Below are 14,010 nucleotides of genomic sequence, written 5' to 3'. Positions count from 1 at the left end.
GATGTCTTCTGTCTGACTAGTTCTGCTCCACTATGCGTAGATGTGACTGTGGTAGCTCATGAACTGTAAACATCAGGTTTTAATCGGTAAAGCAGAGACCTGGTGTTCATGTAGGGGAGGGAGGGAGGGAGGGAGGGCGGGGGCATGCTAAATGTCAGTTTTCATTCATGATTAACTGTTGTTGAACTACTTTTTGTACACACAATAAATGTTTTACATATAAACCTGTGGTTTCACTGCTGGTTATTGCTACACACAAGTCAAGTTCACAGCTTGACCTCACGAGTGTGTTCGTCACACGTTATTTACACATGCACCCACAGTTTGATTAGTTTTCTGTGACTGTCGAGCCTCCAGTTGAGATGAGCTGATCAACAACTGGGTCCAGCATTTACTAAGTGATCTATTTCACTATCATTATGGAAACTGATGATCAATCCAGATAGATACAAAATGTATATAAGTGCAGGAAGTAGTGTGTCAGTGTTTAAAGAACCTTTGATTCATACTAGTTCTATTTATCTGACACTCATTAAAGATGTCTGTGTATACACTCACCGGCCACTTTATTAGGTACACCTTGCTAGTACCGGGTTGGACCCCTTTTGCCTTCAGAACTGCCTTAATTCTTCGTAGCATAGATTCAACAATATCTCCCACCCCATTACACCACCACCAGCCTGAACCGTTGATACAAGGCAGGATGGATCCATGCTTTCATGTTGTTTCCGCCAAATTCTGACCCTACCATCTGAATGTCGCAGCTGAAATCGAGACTCATCAGACCAGGCAACGTTTTTCCAATCTTCTATTGTCCAATTTTGGAGAGCCTGTGCGAATTGTAGCCTCAGTTTCCTGTTCTTAGCTGACAGGAGTGGCACCCGGTGGGGTCTTCTGCTGCTGTAGGTTCGACGTGTTGTGCGTTCAGAGATGGTATTCTGCAAACCTTGGTTGTAACGAGTGGTTATTGGAGTTACTGTTGCCTTTCTATCATCTCGAACCACTCTGCCCATTCTCCTCTGACCTCTGACATCAACAAGGCATTTTCGTCCACACAACTGCCGCTCACTGGATATTTTCTCTTTTTCGGACCATTCCCTGTAAACCCTAGAGATGGTTGTGTGTGAAAATCCCAGTAGATCAGCAGTTTTTGAAATACTCAGACCAGCCCGTCTGGCACCAACAACCATGCCACGTTCAAAGTCACTTAAATCCCCTTTCTTCCCCATTCTGATGCTCGGTTTGAACTTCAGCAAGTCGTCTAGATGCCTAAATGCATTGAGTTGCTGCCATGTGATTGGCTGATTAGCTATTTGTGTTAACAAGCAATTGAACAGGTGTGCCTAATAAAGTGGCCGCTGAGTGTATATTTAATGGTGTATAAATTGAAACCTGAGGGGTGTTATCATCATTTATCCACCATGCACACTCTCTTCTGTCGGCTGTTTGTGAACACAGACACATAAATTCATTTTCTTAATTTTAATGGGGTGTGAAAAGTCTGACGTCGCTTTCCAATCAACTCAGTAGGGAAGTACCAGGGAATTTACAAACTTATAACAATTACAAAATGTTCATTCTACAATGTCGAAAAAAGAACACTACATTGTACTATATAAGAGCTAGAAAACATATACAGACAATAAAGTAAGGTAAGAAAAGCATATTTAGTTAAATTAAACTAAGAAAATCCAGGGGGAAATGAAAACTTTTCATTTTAGTATGTGGTTTAATTTTTTTTTAATTTTGCTGGATAATTTTGTCTACTGTGTGTCTTCAATACCAAACATAAAACTCTTTATCTACATGACTATCTGGTTCTGTTAATTAACCATTAGATGACCTGTTTCCAGAACTTCTGGCCATGAGAGCGAGAAATAAAGAGAAACTCTTCTGTTTTGGGGGAAATTGTGTATTTATAGAACTTTGTTCTCTGTTTTATGGTGTAGAAATATTCTAAGTATTATTTCTACAAGTATGAGCAAGGTAGAAATCAACCTTGCAAAGCAATATTAAGCAGCGTGCCATCAGTCTGATAATTGAGTTGAGCATGTCTTCTTCTATGTCCTCTGATAAACTACAGTAGGTGGTGTAACTGGGTCAAAATCGTAGCCAGATCATTTTTATGATTTAATAAAAAAAAATTCTAACTTTTACAACATCGGTAATGTGGGTGCTGATCTCTGTCAGTTTTTTTTTTTTATTACAGAGCTTTCATTTTGAAAAGTAATAAATTTGAACATCAGTTTTCAGAAGAAAGCTGTAACCAGCATCACCACGGTCCAAGAAAACAGCCCACTCCAACAGACATGTTCAGAACAGGCACTGCCTATACAAATTATTCCTAATTTATCACATTACATGTCATTTTGCCAATTTACAATTATAGGATTAAACATCTATGAGGGGCCATTGAGGGGCTCAGCATCATACAGTCTATGATTTGTCCTTTCTATTTTTTGTCTTTATATACAGTCTATGCCATAGACTCTATGGCATAGACTGTATATAAAGACAACAAACATTTCGAACCGCAGTCGCATCCTGACCTGAAGGTGGCAGCAGCGTGCGGTGGAGGCAGATCCACAGCGGAGAAGAAGAAGAATGAGCCGTTAAGCAGGAAAGTAAATGACGGGAAGAGGAGGAAGACACCAACGAAGAAGAAAAAAAAAGACTTCAAGTCATTTTCCGGGTGTTTGTTGGTGCTGAGTTTGGACCAGGACGCTGAGCAGGATGCTGCTGGTTCTGTCTGACGAACATAAAGAACATCTCTCCTTCCTGCCGAAGGTCGACACTGCAGGTAACGTCCCTCAGTGTCCGGACAGTCAAATACAGTGTTTAACACTGTGTGCGCGTGTGTGTGTGTGTGTGTGTGTGTGTGTGTGTGTGTGTGTGTGTGTGTGTGTGTGTGTGTGTGTGTGTGTGTGTGTGTGTGTGTGTGTGTGTGTGTGTGTGTGTGTGTGTGTGTGTGTGTGAGTGAGTGAGTGAGAGAGAGAGACTGTCAGCTGAACGTCTCATGACCGTCAAACACTGGAGATGATGTGACTTATAAAGGAAACACTTCATACTCTGCTCTAAACGTTAACCCGCACACTCAGTATCATCTAGTATATGTATGTCAATATGTACATTTTGTGTCATTGTAACAATTCACCAGATCCACATTATATTTGTCCCAGTTACATTATCATTACATTTGTAATATATGGTAGTGGAAGAACACATTCAAAAACCTGTATTACACTAAGTAAGTAAAAGTACTCAAGTATAGTAAATCTTAAAAAGAAAAGTCTTACATTATGTAGTTTGTTTATACATATATAATGTTTATTAATGTGTGTGTCATGTTTCAGTTTTGTTGTTACATGATAGTAATTCTTTATTGTCAGAGAGGCTTTTCTTGTGTCACAGCTGCTTGTGCCACATCATATTCAAACAATAAGTTAAGATATGACTTTACAGTCACTAAAACATGCTCAATTCCATTCAATTTACATTGAACAGTCACGGTCTGTATTCACTGTTGGGATACAGAGTCTCTAGAGGTTGGCCTATTGAGCTTTGACCATCTTTGAGATTCTTATTTATTGGAACACTTTTGACTTTGATGTAGTGGTTTAACACTTAAACCATAATCAAAGTGCTTTACAGTACAAGACACATTCACCCACTCACACACACATTCATGCACAGATTTTTCTCCATTATCAACTGTCGGCATAGCCTTCAGTGGCAATTTGGGATCAGTATCTTCTCCAAGAACAATGGAGTCCATACTCCTATAGGATACAGAGATACCTGCCAATGCATTTGTAAACCATGCATGACGTAATTTTCTGACTGCATTGTGATTATCTTAATGTCGTCACTTATCATATGACATTGTATGATAGGGAAAGCGGGATAACCTCCCAAGTAATATTCCCAGTTTAATATGTTGTTGGGTTGTTTTGCGCACACACACACACACACACACACACACACACACACACACACACACACACACACACACACACATTCAGTCATTCCGCATACAGACAGACGTTTGTGGAATTAGGTAGATAGCATGCATCTTTCTTGCTCTGTGGTACAAAAGATGTCAGGTGTAAAACTAGAGCTGATGGAGTAAGGAAATGAAGGAATCAAGAAACACATTGGAAAGTATGTGATTAACTGTTCATTCAAACCATTTATGACAACAAAGCAGCCCTGTGCCAATGGCTCATACCATGGCCACTGTTTGAAAAGGTTTGAAACATCTGTGGTTTTCAGTCTCTGAAGAACTGCTTTTGACACAGTACAACCTCCTGTATAGAACAACAGAGTTACTGACTATATACAGTCATAACCCCAAATATCAATTGAACACGTTGATGCATTTTAGATTTCAAGAATTGAGCATACATGTCTGTTTTTTTTCCCTCAGTGGTTGCTGAGTTTGGTCGCATAGCACTGGAGTTCCTGAGGAGGGGAAGCAGCCCCAAGATCTATGAGGCAGCAGCCAGTAAGACTCTGCACCTTCATTACATACTGCATACTGATAAACCCAGTTAATAGAAGCTGCATTGAGTTTGTGTTACTGTGTCTCCCATTCACATGGTTACTGCTTGATTTCCCTGATTACAGACATGTGCAGTGTTAAAAATCAGGGGGCACCTCACCACTACATTAGCTGGAATTTGCCGGAGTTGGCACTGTCTCTGAATAGATTTTCAGCAGGTTGGAAATCTGATTGGAGTCTACGACTCACTGGGGACATGTTGGCGAGCCTCTCTAATCGTGTCGTTGAAGAGTTCACACACTGATCAAGGGCTTGGAAAATTGGGCTGAAAATGTTAAACTGGGCTTTACTAAGCAAATGGCTACTCTACAGTCCACACTGCTGCTACACACACCCAGTCTCTTGTTTGTTTGTCTTTTACATACAGTTAAAAGCAAAAGGTTTGGCCACCTCTAGCTAAATTCCATATTTTGATGATTCATGAAGTTAAAGGAAATACAACCCCTGCAACAGACATTAAAACCTTTTATTTCTTCAAATTTTAATTTAATACTTTAATACTTCTACTTTACAATAGCCTTTCTGTCAACCAGGGTGACTATTTTCCTCAGACCTCTTTCACCAACAAAGCTGCTGCTCACTAGATGTTTGTCATTTTTGGCACCATTCTGAAAAAAAACCTTTAGAGACTGTTGTGTGTGAAAATCTCAGGGGATAAACTGTGTCAGAAATACACAAACCAAAAATCATTTGAACTTTGTCTTCATCCTGATTTTTGATGCGAACATTGACTGAAGCTCCTGATCTATATCTGCTGGGTTTTATACACTTCACTGCTGCCACTTGATTGGCTAAGTAGGGGTTCAAGTGTTGCTAATAGTACTGGTGAATGTTTGTCAAAGCCAAAATGCACACGATAATACTAATGTTTAACATAAATCATTATTGGTGCTAAACAGAAATGAATAAATAATGTGGTATGTATTTTTTTATCATGTGGCTTTGACAAACACACATAGATGTTTGTCACGTGCCAGGACTGCTAGTTAATCTATAATACTCCACTGCTTGCAGGAAAGCTCTGTGTTCCTGTGGATATGGTGCAGCACGGAGTGGAAGGCCTGATGTTCCTGATGACAGAGAGCTCCAAACATATGGTGACTCCCACACACTCCTGGTTCTTTCTGTTTTGAAATGCTACAGGTTCATAAAGACACTGTCTAATTTAAACTCTGACTTCCAAGATCCAATCAACAGATCAGTGCAACTTTCACTTTTACTTTCATTCTCCACACTCATAGCAGTTTGTTCAGACTCTCATTGTGTAAAATAAGTAGGAAGGAGAATTCTGAGAGAGAAATAGGAGAATTGGTATAACCATGAACTGAAACTCTCTATCTCAAAGAATTTGAATATCATGAAAAAGTTAAAAAATTTTATAATTTAAATTAAACAGTGAAATTTAAATATATTCTAGATTCATTACAGGTAAAGGCAAATATTTCAAGCTTTTTGCCTTTTCTGTTTTGATTTCAATAAATACAGCTGACAGCTAATGGAAATCCAATATCTCAAAATATTCAAATATTCCCTAAGATTTATCCCAAAAATGTACAATACAAAACTTTTTCCACCATCCCTGGTGCTTGTGCACCTTTTCATACCACACTTTTTCCACAACTTTCCATAATTATGCCTCGACACAGCGCTCTACGAACAGCCAGGGGTCTCATTTATCACCGTTGCGTACGCACAAAACGGGGCCTGAAACGTGCGTATGCCACTTCTCACACAAATGTTGGGATTTATAAAAACAAACTTGACAGGAACATTTGCATATTTCCACGCAAACTCTGACCCATGCATACGAACATTTTGGAGACGGGAAAGTGGCGGTGCAGACGTGAGGTGGTGAACTGAAGCCAGATTATTGATCCACTTCCTCATTTACAATAAAACCAACAGCTTTAGTTGTGCTCGCGCGACATAACTCTTCCACACGAACCTTTTAATTGAAAAATATATAAAACAACTTACAGCAAATTACGTTTAGATTCCATTAAACAGCAGAGTTACAGATCCGAGTCATTAATAGTTTTTAACAATATCTTCTAACTGCATGTATCATCAAATCGCTGCAGTGAACGTGACTGTGCCATCAGGCGCTCAGCGCGCACTGGAGATCACTTACAAGAAATGAAGAAACTTTCCAAATAATATCCCAGAGTGGAGGTTAGGATCCACTGATGTGAGGTAATCGGTCTGGATGCTCAAAAATAAATCAATACTGCCGTGACACTGGTGCGTGATGGATGCACGCGAATGGAAGGATGAGGAGGAAACGAGGGTTCAGCGATGTCTGATCTGCTGATATAAATTTTATTGATCTGTGATCTTTGTGCTGAACTTAGTCCAGTATCACACAGATCGACCGACGGAACCGAACCATCCCAGTACAAACACGAGCATATAATGATAATTCTGTTAATTTCTATAGATTGAGGATAATCCTGCAGTTTTGGATGATTAAAATACAAACATGAGTTACAAAAAGTTCCCTCAAATTCTGAGAGTGTGTTTTTTTTTGCGTCCACCTTTGAATTGGATCTTTTTTTACTTCAGGCTCCGCTCTCTCTATTGTCTTCACTCTCACTCACTCATTGTATTATCCACAGCAGCAGCAGAGTATCAGTGTATTTTCTTTATTAATGACATCACTGCTGTCCCATTAAAATCTCTCTTCACCTCCACCTCACTAACAAACACCTCGATGTCAGTGTCAGAAAGTTTCGCTTCCTCTTCTCATCGCTTGATGCCGTGACTCTGTCATGACTCACTGTGGTAAACCCATTGGTCAGCAGCATAATTTAATATTCACGAGGTGCTTTGCATTGACCATTTATGGTTGAATGTGGGCGTGTAGAGGGCGGAGTATGAGGCAGATCCAAGTACGAAAGTTTCCAGGTGGACTGTGATTTGTAAAGTGAACATTGCGTTCAGGTGTGCGTGCGCATGGTTTTATAAATCAGAATTTTCTTTTGCGTATGCCATATCTGGCTTTTGTGCGCACGTACAATTTAAGTATCAATCCCACGCACTGTTTTATAAATGAGACCCCAGGTCTTTCAGCGATGACTTTCTGTGGCTTACGCTCCTAGAGGAGGGTGGCGATTATAGTCTTCTGAACAATTGTCAAGTCAACAGTCAAGTCTTTCCCTTGATTGTGGTTGCTTGGAATGAACTAGACCGAGAGATACATGGTATTTATACTGTATGATGAAAATATAAACGAAATATTCTGATATTTGAAGATACGTTTTTTTAGCTGCAGGCCGTAATTGTCAAATTTTAAATAAATAAAGCACTGCCGAAAAAATATTAAATTGTTTCATGATATTCACATTTTTTTAAATGCACCTTTATGTACAGGTAACAGAGGTGCCACTTTTTATAACAACATTAATGACGACTTTGTTTCATTTAGTACAGGTACATCATGTCAGTGAGACAGAATGCACAGCACCAGGGACTGGAGTGTTATAAATATACCTGTCCTATGTCTGTTAGTAACGATTAATAATGTCTGCCGTGGAGAACATTAACGGTTCCCATGGTCACTGTTCTGTGTGTGCGTGTGTAGATCTCTGAAGTGGATTTCCTGGACTCTGTGTTAGCTTTGGGGTTTGGCGATGAGCTCAACCAGATCCTCGTACAGGTGAGATGACTTAAAATGAGTTTCAGTCAATATGGTGAGTTCACTGCACCCCAGCTGAGCGTGAGTGTTTTTGTTGCAGCTCTACCTGCAGCACCACAGTCAGGTCCGCAGCATTCTGAGTCAGCTGCCCTCCACTCTACCTGCCTACCACAACCTGGAGTGGAGACTGGATGTGCAGGTGTGTGTGTGCGTGCTACATGATTTAAAATCTGTTTTTTATCTGCTGTGATTTCAAATGGATAATCTATTAGGATTTAGTGTTCATATGGTGTTTTCTGCATGATACATGATACATGATACATGATACACGATGAAGACATATTTTGAGTGAAGTAATTAGTCAACATCTTTATAGCATACCCTCTGATACCACTCGTCTGGACTAAAGCTTTAAGATTTAGGTTATTCACACTTAGATTTTTTAAATTCAGATTTGATTTTGATTTCATCCCTTTGCTTCTCTTTTTCGGTTTCCAGTTGGCGAGTCGCTCGCTCCGTCAGCAGGTCATTCCCATGCTGACGATGCGCCTGCTCCTATCAAGAGGCTGTGACGGCGACAGCAGCAGGGTTCTCCAGACAGACCCCAGCACCCTCCTGCACCTCATCTCCACACTGGAGGCCGCTCTGGCTGCCATGAAAACAAGCCACTCTCGACGCATATTACGCAATATCAAATAACCGCCCAGGTGGCGTTCTGTTTGGTTTGTGTGCCTCTTGCCACCTGTAAAATACCACGTTACTGCCTTTATACAGAGAAAACATGAGAAACACATTTCTCAGTGCCTCTTTACTCTTCAGACTGAGAAATTATCATAATTTTATTATCTTTTTATTACCCTATGACCCAATTGATATTGACTGTATTGTACATAATGTTTCTACAGTGCTGCTGATGTTGCATTAAAGTGTAAGATACAGATACACCATTCTTGTGGTTTGTTAAAGCCAAGACAACAAGCCTACCAACGCCTGACTGGAACAGAGTGTTAATCACATGATGCTGATGTGATTAACACTCTGTTACATGTGCAGCAGAAGATGGGACAGTCATTGCTGTTTACAGGGAAAACCGTTTGACATTTTTTGAGTTCATGTGTGTATGCTGCTATTGTGTATTCAGTGTGTTGGTGAATCCTGAGCCCTATTATGTAAAGCAACATGTGTAGAGAAACCTTTGACCACAGTCAGAAGGAATCAGGGGCCTCCTTTATCAGTTGTGTGTGTAACCATTGCAAAAGAAGGTGTCCACGCATAGATGAATGGGATCATGTGTGAGAGTGTGTGTAAATTTAGAAGCACTCCTGACCATGTAGGGAAGGTATTTACAATGAGACTGTGTTGTAGTTTTAGTCTAATTAGTAATTTTCCGGACTCATGACTTGAACTGGATTTGACTGCATTTGTTTGAAGACTGTTTTGTTGTTTTCTTTGTACACCTGAAGAAAGCATGACCTGGATGACTGGAAATCTTCAGACACTGATGCAGACATTTTGCTCTCCAATGTCTAGCCCTTTGAATAGTGAACTAGTAGCTTCTGCCTGATCATCTACTGTTTGTTAAAACTGGCTGTAGTGAACGAGGGGAGAACACAGTGCAGTTTCAGACCCAGTGTGCTTATGATTGTTGCACATTACAACCCAGTGTAGAATTGAAGGGCATTAGATATGATTATATTAATATTTTCAATAAAACTGAGTTATCAGCTTTCTCTTCAAATTTACTTTTCCACTTTGCATGACTAGTGGGGTGTGTGTGTGTGTGTGTATATATATATATATATGTATATATATATATATATATATATATATATATATATATATATATATATATATATCTCAGGATCTAATTTTGTAGGAAACCTTAAGTGACATAGTGACATCCTATGTTACATGGGACCCAGGGTCAGTTTTGCATTTTCAAACCTTTGCACTTTATGCATTATGAGCGCATTTTTTAGCAAAATGTCATTTGTAAATCTCACTTTTGGCAAAGCTCAACTTTCACCCATAACACTTTTAGGAATTAGGAGTCATATCTTTCAAAGAGGATCCTTATAAATAACCAAAAACCGATATGCAAAAGAAATATGAAGGCAATAATAAATCAATGCATTATACAATGGGGATATGTCACACAGTATATTTGTGTTTTCATTACATCTTTTTTTATGTTAGCAGGAGTGTTTTTCAGAAAATTAGTTGAGTGAGAACTCTGATTTTGTTGACCCTGATTTCATTTAACCCTTCAGTTTTCAGTCCCACAAACATGGAATACTGTAACTCTAGTTCAGTTACTGTGGTAACATAATCTGTGAACCTAATCTGCTCCAGAAGAGAGGTGAGAAAAAGATAGAAATCCTAGTGGTTAGGGTATTTGTTTGCCCAAGTTCTATCTAGACTGCTGTTAGCACCTTCATGATTAACCAGTCATCTCCATCAGGACAGAGACAGTCATATATGACTATATTAAGACAACTGTCAGGTCGCCAATGTGACATGTTTACTGTACATTACTGTAGTCATCACTATAGATAACTATATGTGGGGTTAAAGATATTCATGTATGTTGAATACATGAATGGACAAGCTGAATACATTGTAACAGTTTTAAATTATTGACATTATTTCAGATCACTGCTGCTGCAGTTTTTTAAATGACGAATTTGTATTTTCACATGATTATTTGTACTCTACTGGATAAAGCTCTGAGCTTTATTTACCCGTTGCCATGGTTAATTGTATGCTTCGCTGATGAGGCTTTTTTCATTCACCACGCAAACTGAACAAAGCTGATTGGACTAACTCAGATCAGCTGATCTGGAACCTACAACTGTGACATTCTCATCTTAGGGTTCATCAAGTCAGAGTTCAGGGATAGTTTAGTTTGAACGTTATTACACCTGCTCTCTGACACAAGCCCAACGTCCACGCCACTACCTGTTGGAACGGAAACGGAAGTGTGTACCCAGCCTCCGTGTCAGATCAAGATGGTTCTTTTCCCCCCACCCGAGGTGGCTGAAGACCCGCCCCTTACGCGCCTCTAATTGGCTTATCCTGACATTGATACCCGAAGCCTAACCAATCATCACTCTTCACAGAACAAACCAAGGCAACGAGTACTAACCATACTAACCAATGAAAGACGGGTGATGGGCGGGTCTTCAGTCAGCAGGGGTGGAATAACATAAGGCGGTGTCAGGCGTCACCTGACCGTCTTAGCTCTACACAGGAAGTGGGTTGGCGAATTCAACATGGCTGTTGTCTGCAAATAGAGAAGGACTTGCCATTAGCAATGAAATAGTCCAGCTCTACAACATTATAGGACAACTGACTAGTGCTGTTTGTTAGCTGCTGCTGACGCTGCTCCGACATGGCACAATGTGTTCAATCTGTGCAGGAGTTCGTCCAGGACTCGTTTGTCCCGATGGTGGCCGTCCTATGCAGCGAAGAAGCGGAGAGAGTGACTCGCAAAAACAATCTGAATTTCGCCGAGTTGCTGAGGCCTTTCTGCAGACTGACGTCCGAAGGTAAGGACCGCTGTTTAGGACCCACTCTGTCCGTGGTCTGTCGCCCTGAAGCTGTCACAAACCGAGCTTCGGTCCGGTAGCTAGCATCTTTAGCCTGATGTCACATCGACGTTAGCTCTGCGCTAACAGGCGGCTAGTAGACTGGACTGTGACTAAGCAGCTGTGTGTTGACAGGAGGATAAATAAAGTCCACACTAGACACCAGAGAGGACCGAGGGACACCTGACAGTCTCTGAAAGCTGACCTGTAGTATCACTTTCAGACGGACAGCTAATTCTTCTGTTGCTGCTCCATCGTTTGCTGGGGTAGTGAGCAAGCTAATTGGCTAATGGGTTTTAGTTCCAGTCCACACACACTTAACAAACTGTTATCAACGTAACAGCATCTAATGTTGTCTACTTATGTTCTTAGAGAGTTTGCTATGAATCAGTTTTACATATAAACTGAAATATCCTCCATTGAGGTCAGCTTTCACTTCACTGTCAGCCATGTAAATGAAAGCAGCACGACTCTAAATAATCATCAAGTTCCCATATAAATCCTTTTCACAGCAGCCATTTGACGTGAAATATTAGATTAACACAGGTCTTGCTAAAACGTAATGAATGTGACGAGTTACACATCTGTTTATCTATTATTTCATGGCAAAAACTCTCTCATACAGAGGGGTGACAAATTAAAGGAATATTGAATGGAGAGAGAGAGTGACAAAATGTCATTGATCCATAGGACGCAGGGGGTCATTGAATGGTTGAATGAGTAGGGAAATTATGTGAATCATTTGCCACAGCCTACACGAGACGTTGGACAGCTCTCTCCACCACATGTGACCGTTATCAAAACACCAAGTGATGAACTTTGATTTGGAAGAATGGTCTTCATCCCTTCAGTACACTTCCACACTTCAAAATCAATGTCAAGGAGCATTGAAACTCTTCTTGTGGCCCAACACCTTACTGAGACACTTTATGTTGTTTATTCCTTTCACAGTCGAGTGCTTGCTGGTTGGCCTGTGGATATTATTCATGACTTCCTGCAGCCTGTGGGGAGATTTGCTGCATTAGTTTTGCATTTAGATTTTAATACTTCATCACATTATTATCTGCAGGTCATGACTTGTTTCTGCCATTATCAATATAGCTCTCAAAGAAGCTTTACATACTCTAGGATAAAATAAGGAAAACATCTAACTCTTTAAAACAAATAAAAGAACATGATGATAATGAAGTATAATAAGAGAATGAAAACAAAATACAAACATGGGGTAGGGTTTAGCTGGGGAAGGCGAGTCTGAAGAGGTGGATTTTTGAGGGCCTTTTTGAATAATAACAGTGTGGGGGCGGCGACTGAACACGCCCTGTCACATACCAGGTTTGGCACTTGGTCCTATAGGGACCTGAAGGAGGTTGGCCTCAGCAGATCTAATTATGACACTGTCCATGGTTTAAACTCTAATTTACTTGATGAATCATTAATTAATCCCCACATTCTACTTGTTGGCAAAAGATTTAAGTTGCTTCATTAGGGAATAGAATAAAGCAAAACATCAATCAATCAATCAATAAAATTGTATTTGTATAGCCACTATTCACAAATCACAATTTGTCTCATAGGGCTTATTAATGCGACATTCTCTGTCCTTAACCCTCAACAAGAGTAAGGAAAAACTACCAAAAAACCCTCTTAAGAGGGGAAAAAACATAGAAACCTCAGAGAGAGCCACATGTGAAGGATCCCTCCCCCAGGACGGACTGAAGTACAATAGATGCCGCATATAGCTGAAGACTTTAAGGTTTGCTGCTGCCACAGGCAAAGTTGAGCAAAGTTATACATAATAATCCACCTAATATACATAATAATATTCCTAAAGAAGAATTGCCACACCCAACTCGGTGTTATTGGCTTTTATTCCCAGGTTACTACTGAGAAAGATGATGCCACGCAGTAATGCACACAGTTGTCTGCCACACGACATCAACATCACATCAGTAACGATGAGTCCACAAATCATGGGTCTGAGTTGAACAGTAAACCAGATATTAATTTTTTACAGCCATAAATCACCCGCACTAGTTTTTAATTTTCTTGCTCTCCCAAACACAGAAATGCAGGCATTCTGTGTGGCTCAGTATTGGCTGGTCCTCTTTCAAAAAAGAAATTATCCTTCAAGCAACAAGTCCTTCTTTGTCTCATACTGGCAAAATGTAATTAATAGAAGAATATGCAGCAAGAATCACAAAAACAGCTTCTCTGCCTTAATGTGTCTG

At 40.1% G+C, this 14,010-nt stretch overlaps 2 protein-coding genes across 3 annotated transcripts in view; both read left to right on the top strand.

Annotated features, from left to right (window-relative positions):
• The first annotated feature begins 2,592 nt into the window (after positions 1 to 2,592).
• commd2 (COMM domain containing 2) lies at positions 2,593 to 9,921 on the top strand. The gene is made up of 6 exons (XM_034584084.1): positions 2,593 to 2,800; positions 4,427 to 4,504; positions 5,576 to 5,658; positions 8,142 to 8,216; positions 8,296 to 8,394; positions 8,694 to 9,921. Exons 1-6 carry the CDS (start codon positions 2,734 to 2,736, stop codon positions 8,892 to 8,894), a joined length of 603 nt encoding a protein of 200 aa, XP_034439975.1. The 5' UTR covers positions 2,593 to 2,733; the 3' UTR covers positions 8,895 to 9,921.
• A 1,465-nt stretch (positions 9,922 to 11,386) lies between these two features.
• trappc8 (trafficking protein particle complex 8) overlaps positions 11,387 to 14,010 on the top strand; it is a 29,335-nt gene continuing 26,711 nt past the window's right edge. The window contains exon 1 of one of the 2 annotated variants that reach the window (XM_034584046.1): positions 11,387 to 11,743. In XM_034584046.1, coding sequence (XP_034439937.1) covers positions 11,587 to 11,743 — 157 coding nt within the window. In that variant the 5' untranslated portion in view covers positions 11,387 to 11,586. The remainder of the gene's footprint in view (positions 11,744 to 14,010) is intronic. The other variant, XM_034584047.1, reaches the window with a different exon arrangement.

The sequence above is a fragment of the Hippoglossus hippoglossus genome, chromosome 4 (genome assembly GCF_009819705.1).
Source record: "Hippoglossus hippoglossus isolate fHipHip1 chromosome 4, fHipHip1.pri, whole genome shotgun sequence".
Taxonomy (NCBI): domain Eukaryota; kingdom Metazoa; phylum Chordata; class Actinopteri; order Pleuronectiformes; family Pleuronectidae; genus Hippoglossus; species Hippoglossus hippoglossus.
This window is presented reverse-complemented; position numbering and strand designations above follow the sequence as displayed.